At 39.1% G+C, this 19,489-nt stretch overlaps 2 protein-coding genes across 4 annotated transcripts in view; one reads left to right on the forward strand and one right to left on the reverse strand.

Moving 5' to 3' along the window:
* Positions 1-12,595, forward strand: part of cspg4 (chondroitin sulfate proteoglycan 4) — an 88,657-nt gene extending 76,062 nt beyond the window's left edge. The window contains exons 7-11 of the mRNA XM_044125396.1: positions 3,115-3,313; positions 3,624-3,755; positions 5,091-5,251; positions 7,277-7,460; positions 8,143-12,595. Of these exons, the coding sequence (XP_043981331.1) occupies positions 3,115-3,313; positions 3,624-3,755; positions 5,091-5,251; positions 7,277-7,460; positions 8,143-9,929 (2,463 nt within the window). The 3' untranslated portion in view covers positions 9,930-12,595. The remainder of the gene's footprint in view (positions 1-3,114; positions 3,314-3,623; positions 3,756-5,090; positions 5,252-7,276; positions 7,461-8,142) is intronic.
* The window catches only part of snx33 (sorting nexin 33), a 190,307-nt gene that overhangs the window by 131,446 nt on the left and 39,372 nt on the right, over positions 1-19,489 (reverse strand). The window contains exon 4 of one of the 3 annotated variants that reach the window (XR_006371369.1): positions 2,147-2,361. The exons of the other annotated variants lie outside the window; for them this stretch is intronic. The gene's annotated coding sequence lies outside the window, so the exon portion shown is untranslated. Of the gene's footprint in view, positions 1-2,146; positions 2,362-19,489 lie in introns of those variants that run through there. 3 annotated transcript variants of the gene reach the window in all.

Raw genomic sequence — 19,489 nt, forward strand, 5'->3', positions numbered from 1 at the left:
GGATAAAATATGTGAAATAATCTACTAGTGGACCATGTATTTGATCAAATTTAAGAAATTATTGACTTAAAACAAGTTCCTATACCTTGTTTAAAAGTTAGAGGCACTTGCACTTAAAAAATTGACCAAAAGTACTTGGTAAGGTTTGTATTTTTTGAAGCTCATAATTATAATATAATGAAACCGAGATGTTTCTTAACGTCTCAATTTATTTTGAAAGTTGATCAGAGCATCTGGAAGCTTTCAATCAAAAACTCCTTGACTTTGTCTCCTGGAACACAAATAAAATCTTCAAAACCAGAAATACAAGAGAATGTGCCATTAAAGAAAGGTAGATATAACAACAAACAATTACTAATTGCCTAAACTAGGCTTTATATACAGTCAAAGCAAAACTTTGGGCTTAAAACCACTACTGCTGGAACAAAGCAGGCTGGATGAGGACTTAGTTAAATCTTACCAGAGTCCATAAAAATCTTATTTTTAAGCCTTCTGCACATCTTTAGGACAGGTGTATTAGTAGATGGAACTGCAAGAAACACATTGTTGTAAAACTTTTGACATTACAGAAGCATTTTGTTACACAAGAAAGTCCTTCAATCTCTTTGTTTTGTTTTTCGTTGTTTTTTTTAACTTTGCTTCTTCTAGACCACACTCAAACATCCCACGAGGTGTGGCTGTTTTATTGTTATGACTTTTCTCTTTTAAACGAGAACATATTTTGTTTTCAGTGAGATCTAAATCTCAACAAACTACCTTGTTATAATGAGAAACGTTCTCGTTTTAATGAGATGCTGCTCCTGAATTTATTTCCTACCTTTGGCAGTTAAATGCTTCCGTAGAAAGCAAGCATTCAATATCCCAGAAAGAATTAGTTAGCTTCTTCCCTTAGTATTCACTGTGATAAAAATGCCAAGTCAGGAAATTTATTAGCATTTGCTCATTCTCAGTTTCAAAATTAAGTAATGTTAGCCATATGAGCTAACAACAATGCAGGAATAAAAGACAATAACAATCTAATGTATTTTCTTATCTCTCCAAACATTATAAGACTTTCCGTAGAACAAGTTACAAAGTTGTCTGTGGGATTGATTTAATGGGAATCAAAATAAACAGTTTTAGCAACATAGTATTTTCAGGTCATTTTGCCAAGACACTTTTAGCAAAACCTTTGAATTCACTGTTACGTTTTGTTATTTTTTTGGACCGGAAAGTTCTAGAAATTCTAATAGCAAAGCAGATGGAGCACATCGTAGACATTTAGCTAGCTAGTTAGCATACTAACATTAGCCTTCAGCTCAAACAGCAGTAGTATAGAGCAACTAGCTTGACTGCCAACTCACAGTGTTTACAGTTTTTTATGAACGAACTTAAAAGTGACGTTTGCACTTGGTTGAAATAAACCACGGCTGAAGTGAATTAAAAAAAACAAACTATTCCTTGAAGTACACAGATCCGAAGAATGCTAATGTTAGCATTCTCACTTCTTTTACTTCATTTACTTTAGTGAAAACCTGAGTACATTACAACTATATTACTGTATATATATATAAAAACGTTTTGTTTATATAGCAAGTTATTTAAAAGTCTATTATTTCAGTAACTCAGTTAACTGAGGGAGCAATATTGTGTAGATTACACACTGTTACACACAAGTCTTTATTTACATTATGATAATATTTCCAGCTCAGGAAAAAAAGATATCTGATTGATGGGAAGATTAGAAAACTATATTAGAATCCCAATAATAAAAAAAAAACGTGGGTTTAATTAAGTCTTTTTAATCCCTGCTTAAAAGTTTTTTTATCTTCAACTCTTAATCTGACAAACCGACATCATCTGAGCATGTATTGTAATTTTCTAAATATGACTTTATGTAAATACAGGCTTTGACTTCCTTTTGTTCAACCCAACCCAGTCTCTGTGTAATCTTAAAAGGTTCACTACAGCACATCCACTCATTAAAAAGAGATAAATGAACATATTGGAGAACTCGTTACAATTATTTATTGGTGTTGTACATCTGAGTCTCGGTGAGCAGCCCTGATAAAGCGATATCCACGTCTGAGGTATCTTTTCTGCTTTTTGGCAGAAGGTTCCTTGTCCTTTTTCAGAGTCTGAAGGCAGAAGAGGAGACTCCATAGATCGATAGAAAACTCTTATTGCAGGGCAACCTCAGCTCACTCTCCCAACTGATCCCGCCTATTTAAGAATGCCTTTCGTGGGATCTGGGCCATTTCTTTCAATTAATGCTCCTTTCAGCCAGCCAACCATTAGAAGTCCATTAGAGACCCTCCAGCCTGGGAGAATCGTTCAGCCTGCAACACTGCTCCGTCTTCTGATAACAGGAGCGTCTGGGCTCTGCAGTGGAAACATAATTAACCTTTTTAATTGTTTCTGCTGAGGCGGCTACGGACTGAGCTGCATTCTTGTTTGTGTATTTAAAGTTGTTGTTGCTTTTTTTTCATTGTAAATATGCACCAATGAGAGATTCTGGGCTGATTTCCAATGTCTGGTTCATGTAAAATTTGCCCCATTCAACACGATTGTAGTGACTGACGATTTATTCATGTCAAAGGCAAAAATGCTAGCCTTCCTACGAGTATTAATTATTTTTATCGGGGTCAGAAATCACGTTCCTATGGAGCATCGGGGAATTTCTCTTTTTGTGTTACCTAGCAAAAGTACAACGCAGTATTAAGGCTTCCCTAAGAAAACAGAGAAAAAACAAAAAACGTCATAAAATTACAAAAATAAAGTTGTATGAGAATAAAGTTGAATAAAATGTGAGAATAAAGTCACAACAATGACAATAAATTAATAATATTTTGTGAATAAAGTCAAGAGTAAAGTCATAATATTACCAGAAGGCCGTCATAATAAAATGAGAATATTTCGTGGCTTTGCTAGGGGCCTCAGTAACATCCCACCACGTAACAATGGGCCAGGTTTTTAAATCACGTTTTCACATTAATATTAGTTTGACGATTTGATTTGCAGCCTCGCGGTCTCGTGTCTGTCACCTTTCTGCCTAGGCACACGGATCTCCTGAGTAATCATCTGCGATGTCTTATTCATCTCTGCGTGACTCCGCTTGTCTTTGATATTTCCCAGGTTCTTCCCGGCGAGCAAGTCGCCATCACCGCCAGTGTGCTGAGCACAGAGGACGCCGATTCCCCCGCGGAGGAGCTGGTTTATCACGTAGAAATGCCAACCAACGGGGTGATGACATTAAAACAGGAGCCGGGGCAGAGCATTCTGAATTTCTCCCAGGCTCACATAAACAGAGGGGAGATCATCTTCACCCACGAGGGTTAGGGGCTAGTTTTCTTTATTAAATGAACTTCATGTGCTCCCAGTTCTCTCTTTAATTTGCTTGAACGCATGCGTACCTGCACCTAGGACAGATCGATGCACCTTTTATCTTACACCGAGGCTACACTGTGAACCCTTGATCGTCACTTTTCCACACTTTACTGTGATATATAAATGCGTTTTTGTTTTTTGTTTTTTTTGCTCGTCAAGGTTACTTTACGTTTAATTATATTCTGCTTTTACGACGTAGCAAATGTAACGTTTAAAAGAGAGAAGAAAAATCGGCAAACTTCTCTCTCCTCCTGCAGGTGAAGAATCCGGTGAGTTCAGCTTCACGGTGACAGATGGAGAGCACACGTCTCCTCTCTATCGATTTGTCATCAAGGCCAGGCCTCACACCATCACCTTGGAAACGGGGGAGGAACTCATGGTGTTCCCAGGTAAGGACAGCAGGAGGCTTTCAGATTTTCAGCCACGAGCTGTTTGGTTTCGTGACTGAGCAGGCGGCCATGACGCAGAGCCAAGGATTCAGAACGTTTTGGGTGACGGCTGAATGAAAGGGAGTTAGTTGGAAGAGATGAGGATGAGTAGGAGCGGTTTGCTGAATGAATTAACACTACCTAGGTTAGTGAGCGTGATAATTTTGGTGGGGTGGCCAGAGAGGTGCCTCTCAGTGAAGTTGTGGATTCATGCTGTGCTGTCAAGCTCCTTTCAAGGTGCTTTGCAAAATATATCCGCATCCCCTGCATTTTTTCACATTTTCTCACATAATATGCTATGTATTACACTGAGAATTGGTGTGTTAGACTGCCACGAAGAAGAGTAGAGTGAATGGGCAAACCTCATCTTCTAATTCTCAAGGCTTTCTTTAAAAAATAGAAGAAAAAAAAAGACAACAGTCCAGAGGAATGTGTCCCAGAACTGCTTAATTTAAAAAAAAAAAAAAAGTACTAAAAGTTCATGTCTCTTCAAGCATTAAAGGGAAGACTATTTACAATTAGCGACAATAAAAAGCTGTGCGACTTTAAAGTTGTACAAACACCAGTATGGACATAAACATTAAGTTTATTGGGAGCAGTGATTGTTTTCAGACTTTGATTTGCTATGTGCTACTCTTTGTTCTTGCTTTTACTAATGTTGTGCTTCTCAATATTTAATGTTCCGACTGAAATATGACATGATGTGAAAAAGTTCTGAAAAGAGCTATAAATAAACTGTTTTGAAAGCAATATCCTGCCAGACACTGACATCAGGCACTGAATGTGTTGGGAATAAATCCCGTCAAACAGCACCACTTAATGGACACAAGTGGTAATTGCAGCATCATGCACTAAATTTTTGCTCTAAATTTTCCAGAATGCTCTTTAGGACAGATTCAAGTTTCAAGAGGCTGCTTTTAGCTTTTATCAGCATCATTTAATTAGTTAGATGCTACTTTTGATGTAATCTCTTAAATAGTTATGGATTTTTTTTTTGTACAAATTTTAAAGTGCATTCTTTATTTTTCTTTTGAAAATCAAAGTTCACACAAACTTATTTAATGACTTATTTAAGAACTTAAATTTAAATTATTTTATTTTATTTATTTAATTAATGACTTATTTTTTGCACCACGCATCTTATCTGTTGTCACATTTGCTCTAATTGAATTGAGTGATTTAATCAAAATATTTAATTGGAATATTTTTCAACCATGGATTATCAGCTGTAAGGAGGCAGTGGTGCACAAGAGACTACTTTCCACAAAGGATCGTTATTTTTGTGTCTCTTTTCAGGAACACGACAGGTCATCCAGACCGCTAACCTTAAAGTTGGAACCAGCGAGGACGGGAATGAAGCGAGCTTCCTGCTCGTCCGTGCGCCTCGTTTGGGAAGGCTTATCCTGGCCAATGAGCGGAACCAGTTTGTAGAAACTAACTTGTTCTCACAGTCACAGGTAACTTTGAGTGATGTTTAGATTGTTTCTTAAAAGAGATTAAAGAAGAATTTCCTTTAACAGTACCGCAGTCCGAAGAGGCATACAATGACATGTAAATTTATGCCAAGAAATCCAGAAATCTTTATAGACTGATCTCAGAAATCTTGAAAAACAAATGTGGAAATTTCTGAACTCGAACCGTTAACAATTTGCCAGAAAAAAAACCCTCAAATTTTGAGATAAACCTTAGAATTTGTCTTTAAAAAAAACTTTTCTGAGTTTCAAAATTTGAACATTTTTGATTCTCAAAAATTTCCACATTTTTTTCTGGAAAATCTCTGAGATAAATATAAAAAAATTTCAGAATTTTTTCCTCAGAGCTCAGAAATTTTGCTGTTTAGTCTATAAAATCTCTGAGATTATTCCCAAAATTTCAGAGTTTTTGGCATTAATTTAGTCCTTTTTTCTATCTTCAATGGCCCTGATATAAACACTCATTTAAGGTTTTGTGTGTGGTTTCGGGAACTGACGGACTGACAGCACACCACTGTATCCAACTGTGACATCTGCTGCACTCCTCCTAAGTCTGCGTTAAGCCAATCCAAACATTAACCTTGAAACTTTAACATTTAAACAGTATAAGTAGTATATCATCCAGAACAGGAGTGTGTATTTTATTCAAATGAAAGGCTTTTTCAGGCACTAAGCAGCTGTATCTGTCATAGGCACTCAGCCAAATGATTCCAGGGCAGCAGTAAGCATCAGTAACAGGTGATCACTATCTGGAGCATTTTTAAAACTACTTAGAGATATAGCACTAATTCAACTGATATATCTAAAAGTTTCACTTAACATTGACTCGGCACTTAGCAGGATTTCGTCAGACGTTTTTGTAGCATACTATCATTACCTATGCAGAAGAAGAATTATTACTCCTTCACACATTTTTTAAGGGTTTAAAGGGAGATTTCATTCAAGATCTGGACTGAAATATTCTTAGCAGAGGAAGAGACAAGGTTGCCTTCACTTGACTACTTAAAACCTTTAGCTAGAAGACAATGTTTGTGTAACAAACTGTTTAATGCAATAGCAGCTAATGAAAATGCAATTTTTATATTGTCAGTAGCACAGTCTGCAGAATTATATATTTCAGGTCAATGTAACTGTGAAAGGCCTTTTCCAAAGTCAGAATGTTGTTTTTTTTTGTCAGAAAGGTCAGTTTTGTGAGTTTCCCAGTGCGATAAAATATAATTCTACAGTGATGCATAAAATGCAGGTGCAGCAAACTGCTACTTCTAATTCAAATAATGTGTCGATTTTGTTTGTTAGCTAAGATGATCAAAAATATTCTCTCCCAAATAACATTTCTATTCCCTCTTTATTAAAATCCTCATAATTCGTCTCCTTTGAAATCAAGCATCTGTAAATGGCTGGTAGCGACAAAACATCATGTGTGTCTTTTATAAATTTAAAAATACAAGTAATCCTGTTTCATCCTGCAGTTAATTGATGCTTTAAGGAAGGTTTGTCTTTTGGATATTTATTAACTCACTGCACTCTGTTGATTATGAAGTGTCAAGCTTTTAGTATGTGGCTAAAGTAGGTTCGTCATCTTGGCCAGCAGAGGACATGATTTAGCCCGACACTGTGGCATCAGGTTCTCTGCCTTTGCAGGTTTTATTTTACATGAGAACTGACTGCCTATCTTGGTTTTACCTCAGTCGATTGTAGTCGATTAGAAACAGGTTGGACAACACAAAAGTTCAAATTTCACAACCAAATAGCTTTCTGTGCTGTACCGTAATGCTGCAGAACATACCATAAATACCTCAAAATTAGTAAAAAGAGAGCAGCCGTCACGGGTTCGATTCCTGGCCCGGTGACCTTTGCTGCATGTCTTCGCCCTTCTCTTATTACCCACTTTCCTGTCAATTCACTATCAAATATAGGGAACCAGAGCCAACAAAACCTTTAATAAAAGACTGTTAACTATTAATACATGTAACTCAACAGTAGCTATTCTGTTTTCCTCTTGATGCCCAGTTGGAGTCTGGAGCAGTCTACTATGAGCACCAGCTGCCCACTGAGCCTTTCTGGGTGGTCAGAGACTCTATGGAGTTCACTGTATCACCTCAGGCTTCTGCAGACGTCCGCCACGCACTGCCCATCAAAGTCTCCTACCATGCTGCTCATAGCAACATTTCTTCTCAGATGTGGAGGAACAAAGGTAAAATAAAAGTATTTTTTTCAGTAGTAGTAACGTGAACATTTAACCTCTAAAAATAAAGAACTCGAGCTGCGATGGACTGGCGACCTGTCCCAGGTATAGTCTGTTTCTTGCCCAAAATGTCTCACTGGAGATGGGCCTTCCGATCCCTGTAGGGACAAGGGCGTAAGAAAATGGATGGATGGATGAAAAAACTTGATACATTGTGTATTTTAAGAATGACTGAAATTAGAGTTGATTGATTATGTTTGAAACTAAGATTTATTCTCAAATGCCTTGTTTTTTTTAGTAAAAAAATCTTCTGAGCAATCCTTCTCGAAGACTGCCAAATCTAGCTATAATCCAACTAGTGTCCTTACCTACATGATCTAACTTGTGTCCTTACCTACATGATCTATTATGATGTTTGAAGGCTGTAGCTCATTCTTTATTTTAGAAAGATTTCCTTGTTTTAACTGTAACTGAACAGCCCAAAGTCATAAAGAGGACTGACCAAACCTGCTTTTGCTGCTGCCACTATAAGAAGCTCTATCTTTCTATACAAACATTCTTCACACGAGACTGTAAAGTGCTGCACAGTTAGACATTGACAGGAGACAGTCTGACCCCAATGTTGAGGATCTTTTACATATAATTTTTGTGGATTTTGAGATTTTTACTTGTGTTTTTTTTTTCCTCTCAGGGCTTGAAATTGTGCAGGGTCAGAGAAAAGCAATTGACAATTCCATTCTTGATGCCTCCAACCTTCTGGGAAGTCTACCTGAAGAAAAGAAAATGGACGTGGACGTTCTTTTCGAAATAAAGCGTTTCCCTGATCATGGTCGTATCACCCTAAAGGGTGAGGATCTACCCCGTGACGATCCGTTCTTCACACAATCAGACGTATCTCAGGGAAAGTTGGAGTATCTTCACGATGACTCGGGGGCTGCTTTTGACAGCCTTGCTTTCAAGGCCTATCTGAAGTTAGGAAGTGGTGGTAGGGCCTCCCCTGCTGAGTCCATAATCCTGGAGGAGATCTTTCATATTTCAGTCAAACGACGTGGTTCCAACCCCCCTGAATTAGTCACTACAGATATGCTTCTGGAAGTTCTCCAAGGCTCCAAGACCTCACTAACCCAGAAGCATCTCAACACCCAAGATGAAGACAATCCACCAGATGAGGTGCTCTTCAAGGTGACCAAAGCCCCTCGTAATGGCTATCTCCTTAACTCCGTTACGTCAGAACCTCTCTCCAAGTTCACTCAAGAAATGATCAATCGCGTAGAGGTGGCCTTCCAGAGTGACGGCACCCTTAAAGACGGATTTGTGGAATTCACCATATCAGATGGCGAGCATGAAACGGAGCCACACACACTCCACATAGGAATCTTAGCTCGCACCCTGCTTCTCAATCAAGTCCCAGAGATCAAGGTACGACAGGGAGATGATCAGATTCTTGTGACTGAGGAGATGTTGAGGGTCTCTACAGGTGGTCCTGTTGAGGAGGACATCCTTTATAAAATCACCAATACTCCAAAATATGCGGCTGTCATGGTAGACAGGCAGCCTACATCTGCCTTCACCCAGAAACAGATCAAAGAAGGAAGAGTCAGTGTCCGTTTTGTCAAGTCCACTTCACCCCGAGACAGTGTTTCGTTTACAGCCCGTAGCCGGGCTGCCAATGTTTCCTCAGTCCTCAACATCACTGTTCAGCCTCTGGCTAAAATTGCTCAAAATCCTTTATTACCTCAAGGCTCACTTATCCAGCTGGACAGAAAGCTTTTGGATGCATCTCCACTAGCTAACAAGACAAGAGCCTCACCCACATTCACAGTCATCCAGCAGCCAAGAGGAGCTCGTATTGTGGAGTTTAAGGATCCTGATGCTGGCCAGCCAATACAGACATTTACCCAGAAGGACCTGGATGAAGGCCGTGTAGCAATGGAAATATTAGATACTGCCTCAAGATCAAAAGCGAAGGGTAATCAGGATGAAGCTCGGTTCCTGCTGAAAGCCCATGGAGTCCCTCCAGCAGAATGCATCCTTTCATTCCAGACAAGCCCTTACAACACCTCTGTAGTATATCCTGCCACTCTGCTAAAGAATCCTGATAAAAAATTCAGGCTCCCAGGAGATAATGTCACCCCATCATCCCCTGACTCTGGTACCAACGGGAAACCACACGTTTCCCGTCGTGGGAATTTTTGGTCCATCTTCATTCCCATTCTAGTTGTCCTCCTTCTCTTACTACTGGCAGGCGTCTTGGCCTACTATCTAATCCGTAAAAACAAAACAGGAAAACACAACGTCCAGACAGTGGCCTCAAAGCCCAAAAACGGAGAGGCGGCCACAACGGAAACCTTTCGCAAAACGGACCCAGCCAACAACATTCCTATGTCCAATGTGGACTCTAAAGGGGCGGATCCAGAGTTACTTCAGCACTGTCGGACAACGAACCCGGCCTTGAAAAAGAACCAGTACTGGGTTTGAAACACTTTGATTTTGGACATACAAGGAGGTGGACTTCATTTATGTTGGTGTTTAAATTTTCCTACAGCAGTTTAAATGAAACACACTTTTGATGCATTTTTTCACCGACTTCTCTCAGAACAGCTGTGGACAAATTCTCAGGCATGAAAACACTGAAGATGTATTGGCAAAGAAGGAATTTATTTCTTACATTCAGAGGGCTAATGCCATATCTATTTATTTCCATTGTACCATTCCTCACTGTCAAAGGGCACAGACATGACATGAACATGCAAAGTGTTTGCAAAAAACGTACTTTTGATGTGCTCAACTATTGTATTAAATATCATATAGCCAAACATTAATCATGCCGATAGGTAGGTATTTCATTGTTGCTTTTTAAACTATGTTTTGGATAATCAGAATACTTGATCAACAAAAAAATATGACTAATAAGTGAAACATGTACCTGGCCACTTTTTCCAGGTACACAAAGACCAAATTAGCACAGCCATCTCTGTAGTTTCCAAAGAATGGTCTAAAATCAAGAAACTATTAAGGGAGAAGATGTGTTGGCAAAATAAATGGCAGGTATACAGTTCATAGAAAAGCAACTGTATATTAAATAACCCACAGCGGCCTGTTGTCAGCGAAGAATCGACTCAACAAAACTGAGCTACAAGAAATTAGAAAATCTTGCTATTTCACCTGAAACATCCACCGGGTCATATTGGGGTTAAACAACATTAAGGCACATGTTGGTGCCAACCAATAAATTTCCACCCGTTTATATTCAGTGTGCCCATTTTCTGAAGGCTACTTCCAGAAGGACAGTGGACCATGTCACAAAGCTACAAACCTTTTCACACAGGTTTGAATATGACATTGAGATCAGTGTACTCTAACTGTATCAGCAGTCACAAGGTCCTAACACCTTGGTGATGTGGTGTAACATTGGCGTCATGGATTATGGATGTGCAGCTGACAAATCAAAAATCTCAGGAATGTTTTGAACACCTTAGTGAATATTTACCAAAAAGAATTAAAGCAGTTCTGAAAAAATAAAGTCACTTAAACCGTAATACTAGCAAGGTGTAGCACATAACCTAGCTTTGGAGTATAAGGTACATTATTTTTGCTTTATATTTGAAAATGTACCCTCAATTATTCAATTCAAAAATACTTTATTGATCCCAAATTAGATAAATTAAATAAGAGAGCTACTCCAACATGCTGCCAACACAATTCTAGAACATTATATTCTATGTCCTATCTCATGTATTCAGCCTAGAGATAATATCACTTTCTGTCTAGAAACCGAAAGATGAAGACCACTTTTAGAGCTATATCTACAAACCATTGCATCACATTCAAACCTACAGTTTAAGGTTTTCCCTTGTTATTTTTTTATGCTAAGCTAAGCTAACAATAGCTAGTACCTAACATCTTATGCCAAACTAATGCTTTTCCAATTGCAACCACAAGACAGATGCTTTGAAGCAGACAGGAGTTAAAAAGAAGCACTTGAAGTCAAATTGCACAAATCTAATCCACTCCAGCTCTCGGTCGAGTCGACATCTATCAGATTGTATTGTTGCTATGTGTTTCCTAAGAGCTTGTAAAAATTTACTGGACTGGAGCTGCAGAACAGAAACATTACTTTGGTCCTGTAATATTTACGTTGAGACACCTATTTAATCTCAAACTGAAAGGTTTCCAGTTTCCACGTCTCCACTGAAGACTTCACGAAAACTGAAATTGGCCAATCCTGAGCTTTTTTTGGGTTTTGTTAACTTTTAATGACAAATCAAAAAGCAATTATTTTTATTGGAAACACTCCTTATTTTAGCCTCGTTGAATATACAGACTCATTTTATAAAATAAAATCAAAAAATGTCTTCAGTTCTCTTTTATTGCATGTTAAAGAAAAAACGGTTGCTACTGTAAATCACAATTTTCTCCTGCTAAAGTTTTGGTACTTTGACTTGTTGTGCCAAGTTAATTATTCTAATTAAGAACAAACTAGAGCAAAATGAGCTGCTATATATTTTGTTCTGACAGCCTTTACCAGAATTGCCTTTTTCACAAGCCAAATAGTAGTTTTGTTGTGTTTTGTTTCCTTACAGTAGCCTTGATTTGCTGTTTTTAATAGACTTCAGCAGTAATTATAGATGCAGCAGAGATTCAAAACATTAAGACAAGTTGTATTTGAGTGATAATGTTCAACATAAAACAAAGCTTCTTCCCTCAGGATATCCCATTTCCACCCTCTGGTTTATGTGTAAATATTGTGTTTGAAAAAATAAAGTCTTTGGTTTCCAAGTAAGTGAAAAGATTTTCCATATCGGAGTATACATGTTATGAGAACAAGTAATTATATTAAAATTGACTGTTCAACGTTGATATATGTATATATTTGCGAGTCCATCCTTTTTATGCGTCACTCATTTGTTTTTTGGGGGGTTTTTTAAGTCACTGCAGCATTTCATCACCATGTCCTCGCATTTGTCGTTATTTATTAAGTCGGTCACTCCCCATTCATCAGCTCATAATTTTATGCGCTTTGTTATTTTTCATCTTCTGCAGACGCCTTTCAGTAAAACGTTTCTGGACCAAATGCAACATCAGGGCTGCAGTATGTCTCTGATTCTGTTACAAGCGCTAATGGAAATAAAATGTTGACGCAACAAATTGTGTGCTCATTATTTTCTTCATGGCTTTAGTTTGTTGTAAAACTCAACAGCAACACCCTTTTTTTTTTATCTCCTCTTGCTACAGATTGCAGATAGGAAAATGTATATGACATGTTTGGTTTATTGCTTTCGTGGTTACACATGTAAATGCACTCACGGTAAAGTGCATTTTAATACTTCCCACATTGAAAGAATCCAATAAACTGCCTTGTTCAAGTTTGTTTTAGAACCTCGAATTCACAGAAACGCAGACATTAATCTTTTGAACCAGCAGGGGGCAGTGCAGTGTAAAAAGCTCTTGGGTGGGGAGGTAGTGAGGAGACTTGAGCAATGTTTCAATTTGTCATGATTTAAACTTCACTTCAAGCCATCATTCTTTCCACTGAATGGCCTTTGCATGTCTCCCAACTTTTTTTTTTTTTTTTTTACTTTTTTTCTTTCTCTCCCCGTCTGTCTCCGGCTTGCCTTTGGCCCCGCTCTAAGAACTAGTCCTGCAGGTTTCATAAGCTGCTTGGCACAGCTGTCCCTCCACATGTGTCTGCTTAGGTCACCGTCTCTGAGCAGCGCGTTGCTTGCGCGCAACAAGTCTCCTTGTGTTTTAATACGCGCCACAACTGCTTTCTGTCAGCAAAACAGTTGCTGAACCCACAACCCGAAAATAAAGCGACTGAACAGAAACTGGAGCATTCTTGATGCATGAAGGAAGGCGCCCGCAGCTCCAGTTTCGCTCTCACTCGCAACAGCAATGCAGATTTTCTTGTCAAATCATTACGTAAACAGTTCTACCAGGTAAGGCTAAAGTCATCCTTGGGAAGTAACTCAATTTGAAAATGAAATGTTAAGAAACGAAGCAAATGCAGCACATTTTTCTTCAAGTTTAAAGGGTCAATGTGGAGTTTTTAAAAAGCATGGTTCTGGGAAAATATGACACAGTAGATTCCTCATTAAAATATATATATATCGGCAGGAAAAACTAGCTCTTTTTGAATCCACAACAAGAGCGGATGTTTTCCACATATACTTTTTTGAAATGGTTTCTGTTTTCCAGAAATTAAGTTATTATGCCAAGAAAACTATCATGGATTTAACTGGTTATTTTGAGAAAACTATCATGAAATTAACTTCTCTTGAGAGAAGTATATGCGGTAAACGTCTGATCTAGGCTTCTGAAGCAGAACAAGTTAAACCATTTAGTAAGATTTTTTTTCGCTTATTTAATTTCCAAAATCTTAAAATGTAGTTTTTATAAAGATCAAAAGGTTAGGAGACAAATGTCAAGTTTTGTCAGGTTAGGTTCACTGTGCAATTCCCCACTTGAAAGGGATAGTCTCTACTATGAAGCTTATCTGGATTTCACTCAAAGAGCCTTCAATTTAGCTGGTCCATCTTTATTTTTGTATGATGGTCGCCATAGTTTTTAGCCTTTCAGCCACGTAGGTGAAAAACTTCAAAAGAAATAGAAACACATCTATTACATTTTGAAATTAACAAGATATATATATAAATTTTCCCCCAAGGGTTGTACTGTTCCTTGTTTGGCATCCCAAGCTCAATAGACATGATAATGTATATTCTGGCTAAAACATCACCACCAATGTTAAAGTCCATTTCTGTCACTTAAATGTTTCTTGATGTTTGTCCAAATGTCATCAAGGCCATCTCTATGACCTTGATGACCAGGTGCAGAATTATGCGTTTCCCAGGCACATAAAAAATATATAAAAAATATTGCACAGTCCAGTAATTTTGTTACCTTCAGTTGTTATAAAAACAACTTAAGTTTCTTTTAAGTCATTCATATGACTTGCAAGTCATATGAATGTATGACTTTTAAGTCATACAAGCATGACTTAAAAAGAAACTTGATTTTGTAATTTAACGCCTTAAAACCATTTGGGTCTGCGGGATGGTTTTCTTGTATTTAAAGCTGGAAGCTCCAAATGTTTGACTTCTGAGAATAAAGAGAATGTTCGATTGGACCAAAATACCAGAGAGGAATTAAGGTTTTTGTTTTTGTGAAGATCAAGTTATAGTCATATCATCCTGTTCCTCCAAGTTTGGATTTTCAATTCCACCCTATATCTAAGTATTCATCTTCTCATTGCATTGCATGCTGGGTTTCTCTTCCAGCACACAGACTGCAGATCTGGCACAGCAGTGAGTCTCATTCCAGTCGTTGCCTGATCCCTTACGTTAACCTTTGTTTGAACCGGCTTTTTTCTGGGATATTCATCCAATATATCCTTCCAGACTTTTTTCCCAAGCGTGAGACCTTTTTTGTTTCCTTCAACAAAAAATCTGAAAAAGGGAAAAGCTGATTTGAGACAGTAATCTCTTCCTTTAGGTCTGAAGGGACTCCTCCCACACACACAGACTGGTTTTAGGACTTGATTTTTCTCTGTAATCGCAGAGATCTCTTGACTTCCAATGTGAACTGAGATACACTCTGTATTGCAGGCTTGTTTTCAGCTTAATCAGATAGCCAGGCCTGTGATTGGGAAGAAGCTGTCCTTCCTCCCAGTAGGCCAACAGGAATGAAAACAAGCCACAAAGGAAGCACAATCCATTCTTCGGATAGCATCGGGTCAACCCTGACTACCAGAGACTGGGTGGGGGTCGGGGGAATGTCTGTGGAGTTGCTTATGAAGCGTCAAGTAGGTTCGAAAGCAACAACTCATGAAAAATTCAAGGTTTTTACTCCATGTCTTCTATCCCAGAATCAATTATTCATCCACCAGAAACACCAAACAGTACAACCAAAGAAAGCCCCTACGCCAGGAAAAAGGGGTCTTTGTTTGTTTATTACCCTCTATATACAGAGTTGTGTTGACATTAGACTTCCCTCTCTGAGTCAGCTGCTGCAGAAGTGATAAGTCTGTTTGCTTTGGACGTCATTCAGCTACATTATTTACATACTCAATGAGCCCACCTCACACACCAATGGGAACTCAACGAGAAGCTCCTCAGTCCTCGGTACACTCCCCTCTCTGCCGTAACCAGCACAGAAAGTCAGAGGCCTCGCCTCGCCACTGAGTGGTGCGTCACTTTTATTAGATCCAATAGGCAACTGTGACTTTTTTCTCCCGTCAGGCTCATGTAATTGTTTGCAACTTCCTGCTTGTGTTTACTCGGTCGACATACAATTTGTGGTGAATCTGCTGAGCTTCCGTGCCTCACGGCTTGGGAATTCGGTCCTGTAAATATCGAATGCAACAATTTCGTAGTTGTCAAATTTACAAGGTCTTTTTTGTCATGCTTCATGTATTTTTCCAACGCTGGAAATAAAAGAAAATCAGCAGAGTCCTAATAACAGAGTAAAATGCGTGCTTCCAGGACAAACGCATTAGAGAAAGTGGGGTGGGGTGATGTAATTGTTGCATGTGGGACAGCATTAAATTAGTAAGAAATAAAGTAGTTGGACATACATTGGCTACTTTGAGCTTCTACACATTTTGAAAAATAAAAACAAGCCTAAAAGCTCAATAATTTTGATGTGGGACTCTATTATTAAATTATGAGCCGTCAACATCTTACCTTAAGTAGGTAATAGTCTTTGTTTTCACTTTGTCGTGTGGATTTTGAGCAAACAACCCATAAGAGTTGAACATGAACATAAAGTCTGCATGAAGACTATAACAACCATCTACTCTAAAGTCCCTGGTCCTGCAGTTTGTGTGCGTTCTCTTTTACTGTTCAGTCAACATTCCTCTCACAGTGGGACACGTATACCACGTAATTAGATGAAACTCTTTGTAGAACGTTCTAATGACTGGGAAGGGAATATGCTATGCAGCTACTACTCTAATATGTACTTCTTTAACAGAGGAGCAGAAGGTTCCTACATGGCAATTTCTGGAAAGACGAACAACAACAACAGCAAGGCATTTACCAAAAATGTTACTTAAGTACAAAATTAGACTATCATACTTTCTGGCATCATACATAGTAGCTATTCTTTAGCTATTTTGAGCTTTACATCGTCTTATAATAACATTCCTTCATTAAAAACATACATGGAGGGTTGCTTTGATTCCTTCATACATGCTTGAGAAATACTTTAATCTCCCGTGGCAACCGTTCAGCTTTTCGCTAAACGTTTAGAGGAACCAAGCATCACCTCCAAGAGTGAAGTTTGTCCTCGGAGCTGAAGTTTCAAGGTTTCTGGGCTTCCGTCTCACAGAGCCCCTTACCCCCCATGACTCTGTTTGGCAATTAGCAAACACCTGCTGGAAGTGTTCACCTGCTGAGCTCATAATAGGAGCTACTTCTCAGTTAAAAACCTTGTTAAAGGTTTACAAGAGGAGTAACGTGAAGACTTCCTGAAGGCAGAGTTTCAGAAAGAACAAAGACAAAATTCTTTAAAGTCATACTTTATATATATATATAGTATTTTTATAACAACTGAAGGCAACATACTTTATTACAGTAGAAAATGGAGCCATGTGGCTGAAAAAATTATAATACAGTCCCTTTAAGTCCCTGTACTCACCATAGAGCTCTACTTTCAGTCTAAATCCCATGAGTTCTGCCTTGTTTTCATTCACTTTCTGGGCCTGATGGGAACAGATGACTCCATCCATGTTTCCCACTGTGGTCACCCTGCTTTGTTCCTTGCTCAATGGTTGGAACACTATTGTCATGGAAATGTCTGTTTGCGAGGGTCTTTCCCAATCCACCCTACGGCAGGATTGGGAAAGTCTACAGGAACGACGCGTTGTTGGTTCTAAGTTGCATCCCACCCTCCTTTCATGTCCGCCACCCCTATTCCAATTCACCATGCTTTAATCCTTTCCATTTTCAGGCTAAAAGAGTGGATCAGGCAGGAAATCAACAGGGTGGACCCCCATCATTCCTCCCAGACAGCAGAAGGTGGGGGTGGGGTCAAGCCTTCAGATCTGGGTTGTGTAACTCCTCTGACCAGCTGATAGGGTGGGTCTCTTCCTCTGGGTGCTTTTAGGAATCAAACTGCGTCAGTTTTGCATGAAAACTGTCCAACACATGTCAGCATACCAATTGTTCCACGCTGCGATTGTGTAAGAAGCCGGCAGGCCTTGTTTCATGAACTTGGCCTAACTGCTGCGCTTGTGACTCCTTTCGATTGCGATTGAGGTCAAATGTTGAGCAAGTTCCCTTTGTTGCTGTTGGATAATGAAGACGTAAAGGCCAGGCAGGAGGAGGAGGAAGTGCGGTTGGAAGTGAAAGCTGAGGGAGCGGGGCGAAGCAAGGCGATGCCCCGATCCACACGGACCAGGAGGGAAGGGGGTGGGAGTGGATTGTGGCACACACAGAGATGTGGTATGCAGGACCTGACTGGGAAGTTATGAGGGGAGAGACCTTCTGGAAATCCACTCAGCGTCGCCGTCTGCCTCTGCTGCCTTTCATTAACAGCTTTGCTTCACAAACCGCCTCATAACAGCGTTGAAACAAGCACTTTGCTTTACATTTTGCCCCTTTATAGTCTGGGAATATATTTAATAAAAGATTGTCCCAGCATGACTGAAGGAACCGTTTAATTGTTACTTTAATTGAAGCATTGTAACAGTCTTAATTTATTGACTACTATGGAAATTACAGCTCTATTTTAGTAAATGACGCATCAGCCTAAAAATTGCAATTTTAATCGTGGTTGGTGGTCTTCACCAGTATTTTGCTCATTCCAATTAAAATGTTCTACTGTCTAAAAACAACAAAGAAGTACATTTTCTTCTTGTTCTTGCCACTCAAGTAACAGAAAAAATATCTGTTCTTGCAAAGTGTATGCAGGTCTTAAGCCAAAACTAAAACCTAATGCCAAGTTCAGGGTGCATTCTGGGTAGACACAACCAAAACAAACACACAAGTCTAGCACTAGCAGGAGAAAAGCCTCCACTGCTATAAGCTGATGCTATTCTGCAGGGAAGTTGTGCTCAGTGTCTTCTTTGGAGGTTTTTGTGTCATTTCCTTCAGTGGTTCTTGGTGCAGCGCCCCCACAGGCGAGAGAGGGAACAGATTTTTCAAAGGCATTGGGGCGGAGGTTCACTCTCCACCATAACGACCAAAAATGTATGAATGTGAATGTATAAGAGAAGTGCTTAAGTACACAAACGAATATGCACTGAAATATGTTACATTGCGGAGAAGACTCAAAACAATAAAGCTAACAATAGAGATCAATTGAGAATAACAAATTAGTCCAAACATTGCACAAGCTGAAGGTTATGCTATTCATTTCTGAATAGAACTTAAATATTTTCATGCCCCATATTTTCTGTTTCATTTTGACATGTTCACTTTTCATGCCTGTGAATTTGTTTGACTCTTTGACTCCTCCTGAGAGATATCCTGACTCATGAAACACCAGGAATGTGGCTTGGAGGCTTGTTGACAAAGTGGGTGTATATTTTCATTGCTTGTTTCACTGGGTTCCCTCTTTTGCTGGTAATAGCTGCTCAGAGCTTTGTCTCAAACCATAAAAAGAGTGCCCGGCTCCAGAGTGAAAGCAGGGATATTGGAGACACAAAGAAATGCCAAGCAACTACCTGGGAAGGAAATATTTTTGACAGGGGTCGGCTGCCTCTCTACCGGAGCAGAACCCTTCCTTATCCGTTTCCCTTTGCTCGTTGTTTCACGTCCAACGTTTGCAGAGGGCGGGATGCGGGCAGATAACAGCCACCAGCTTTGCATTTGTCATTCGTGGGAATCTCTGATGGTGTTAGTCCAAAACTTGTGTGATGTATTTTCCTGCTTTTACGTCACATCTAAAGTGTGGCAGGCCAACTTGTCAAACACAAGGCAAACACTTCCTCGTGACTTCTAAACAGATGTTCTACTTCTTGTAAATCAGAGGGAATCTATTTATGCAACATGTACAGTTTATAAATTTTTGAACATCCATTTGAGTCTCTACAG

This window comes from Gambusia affinis, linkage group LG08 (assembly GCF_019740435.1).
Source record: "Gambusia affinis linkage group LG08, SWU_Gaff_1.0, whole genome shotgun sequence".
Lineage (NCBI taxonomy): Eukaryota > Metazoa > Chordata > Actinopteri > Cyprinodontiformes > Poeciliidae > Gambusia > Gambusia affinis.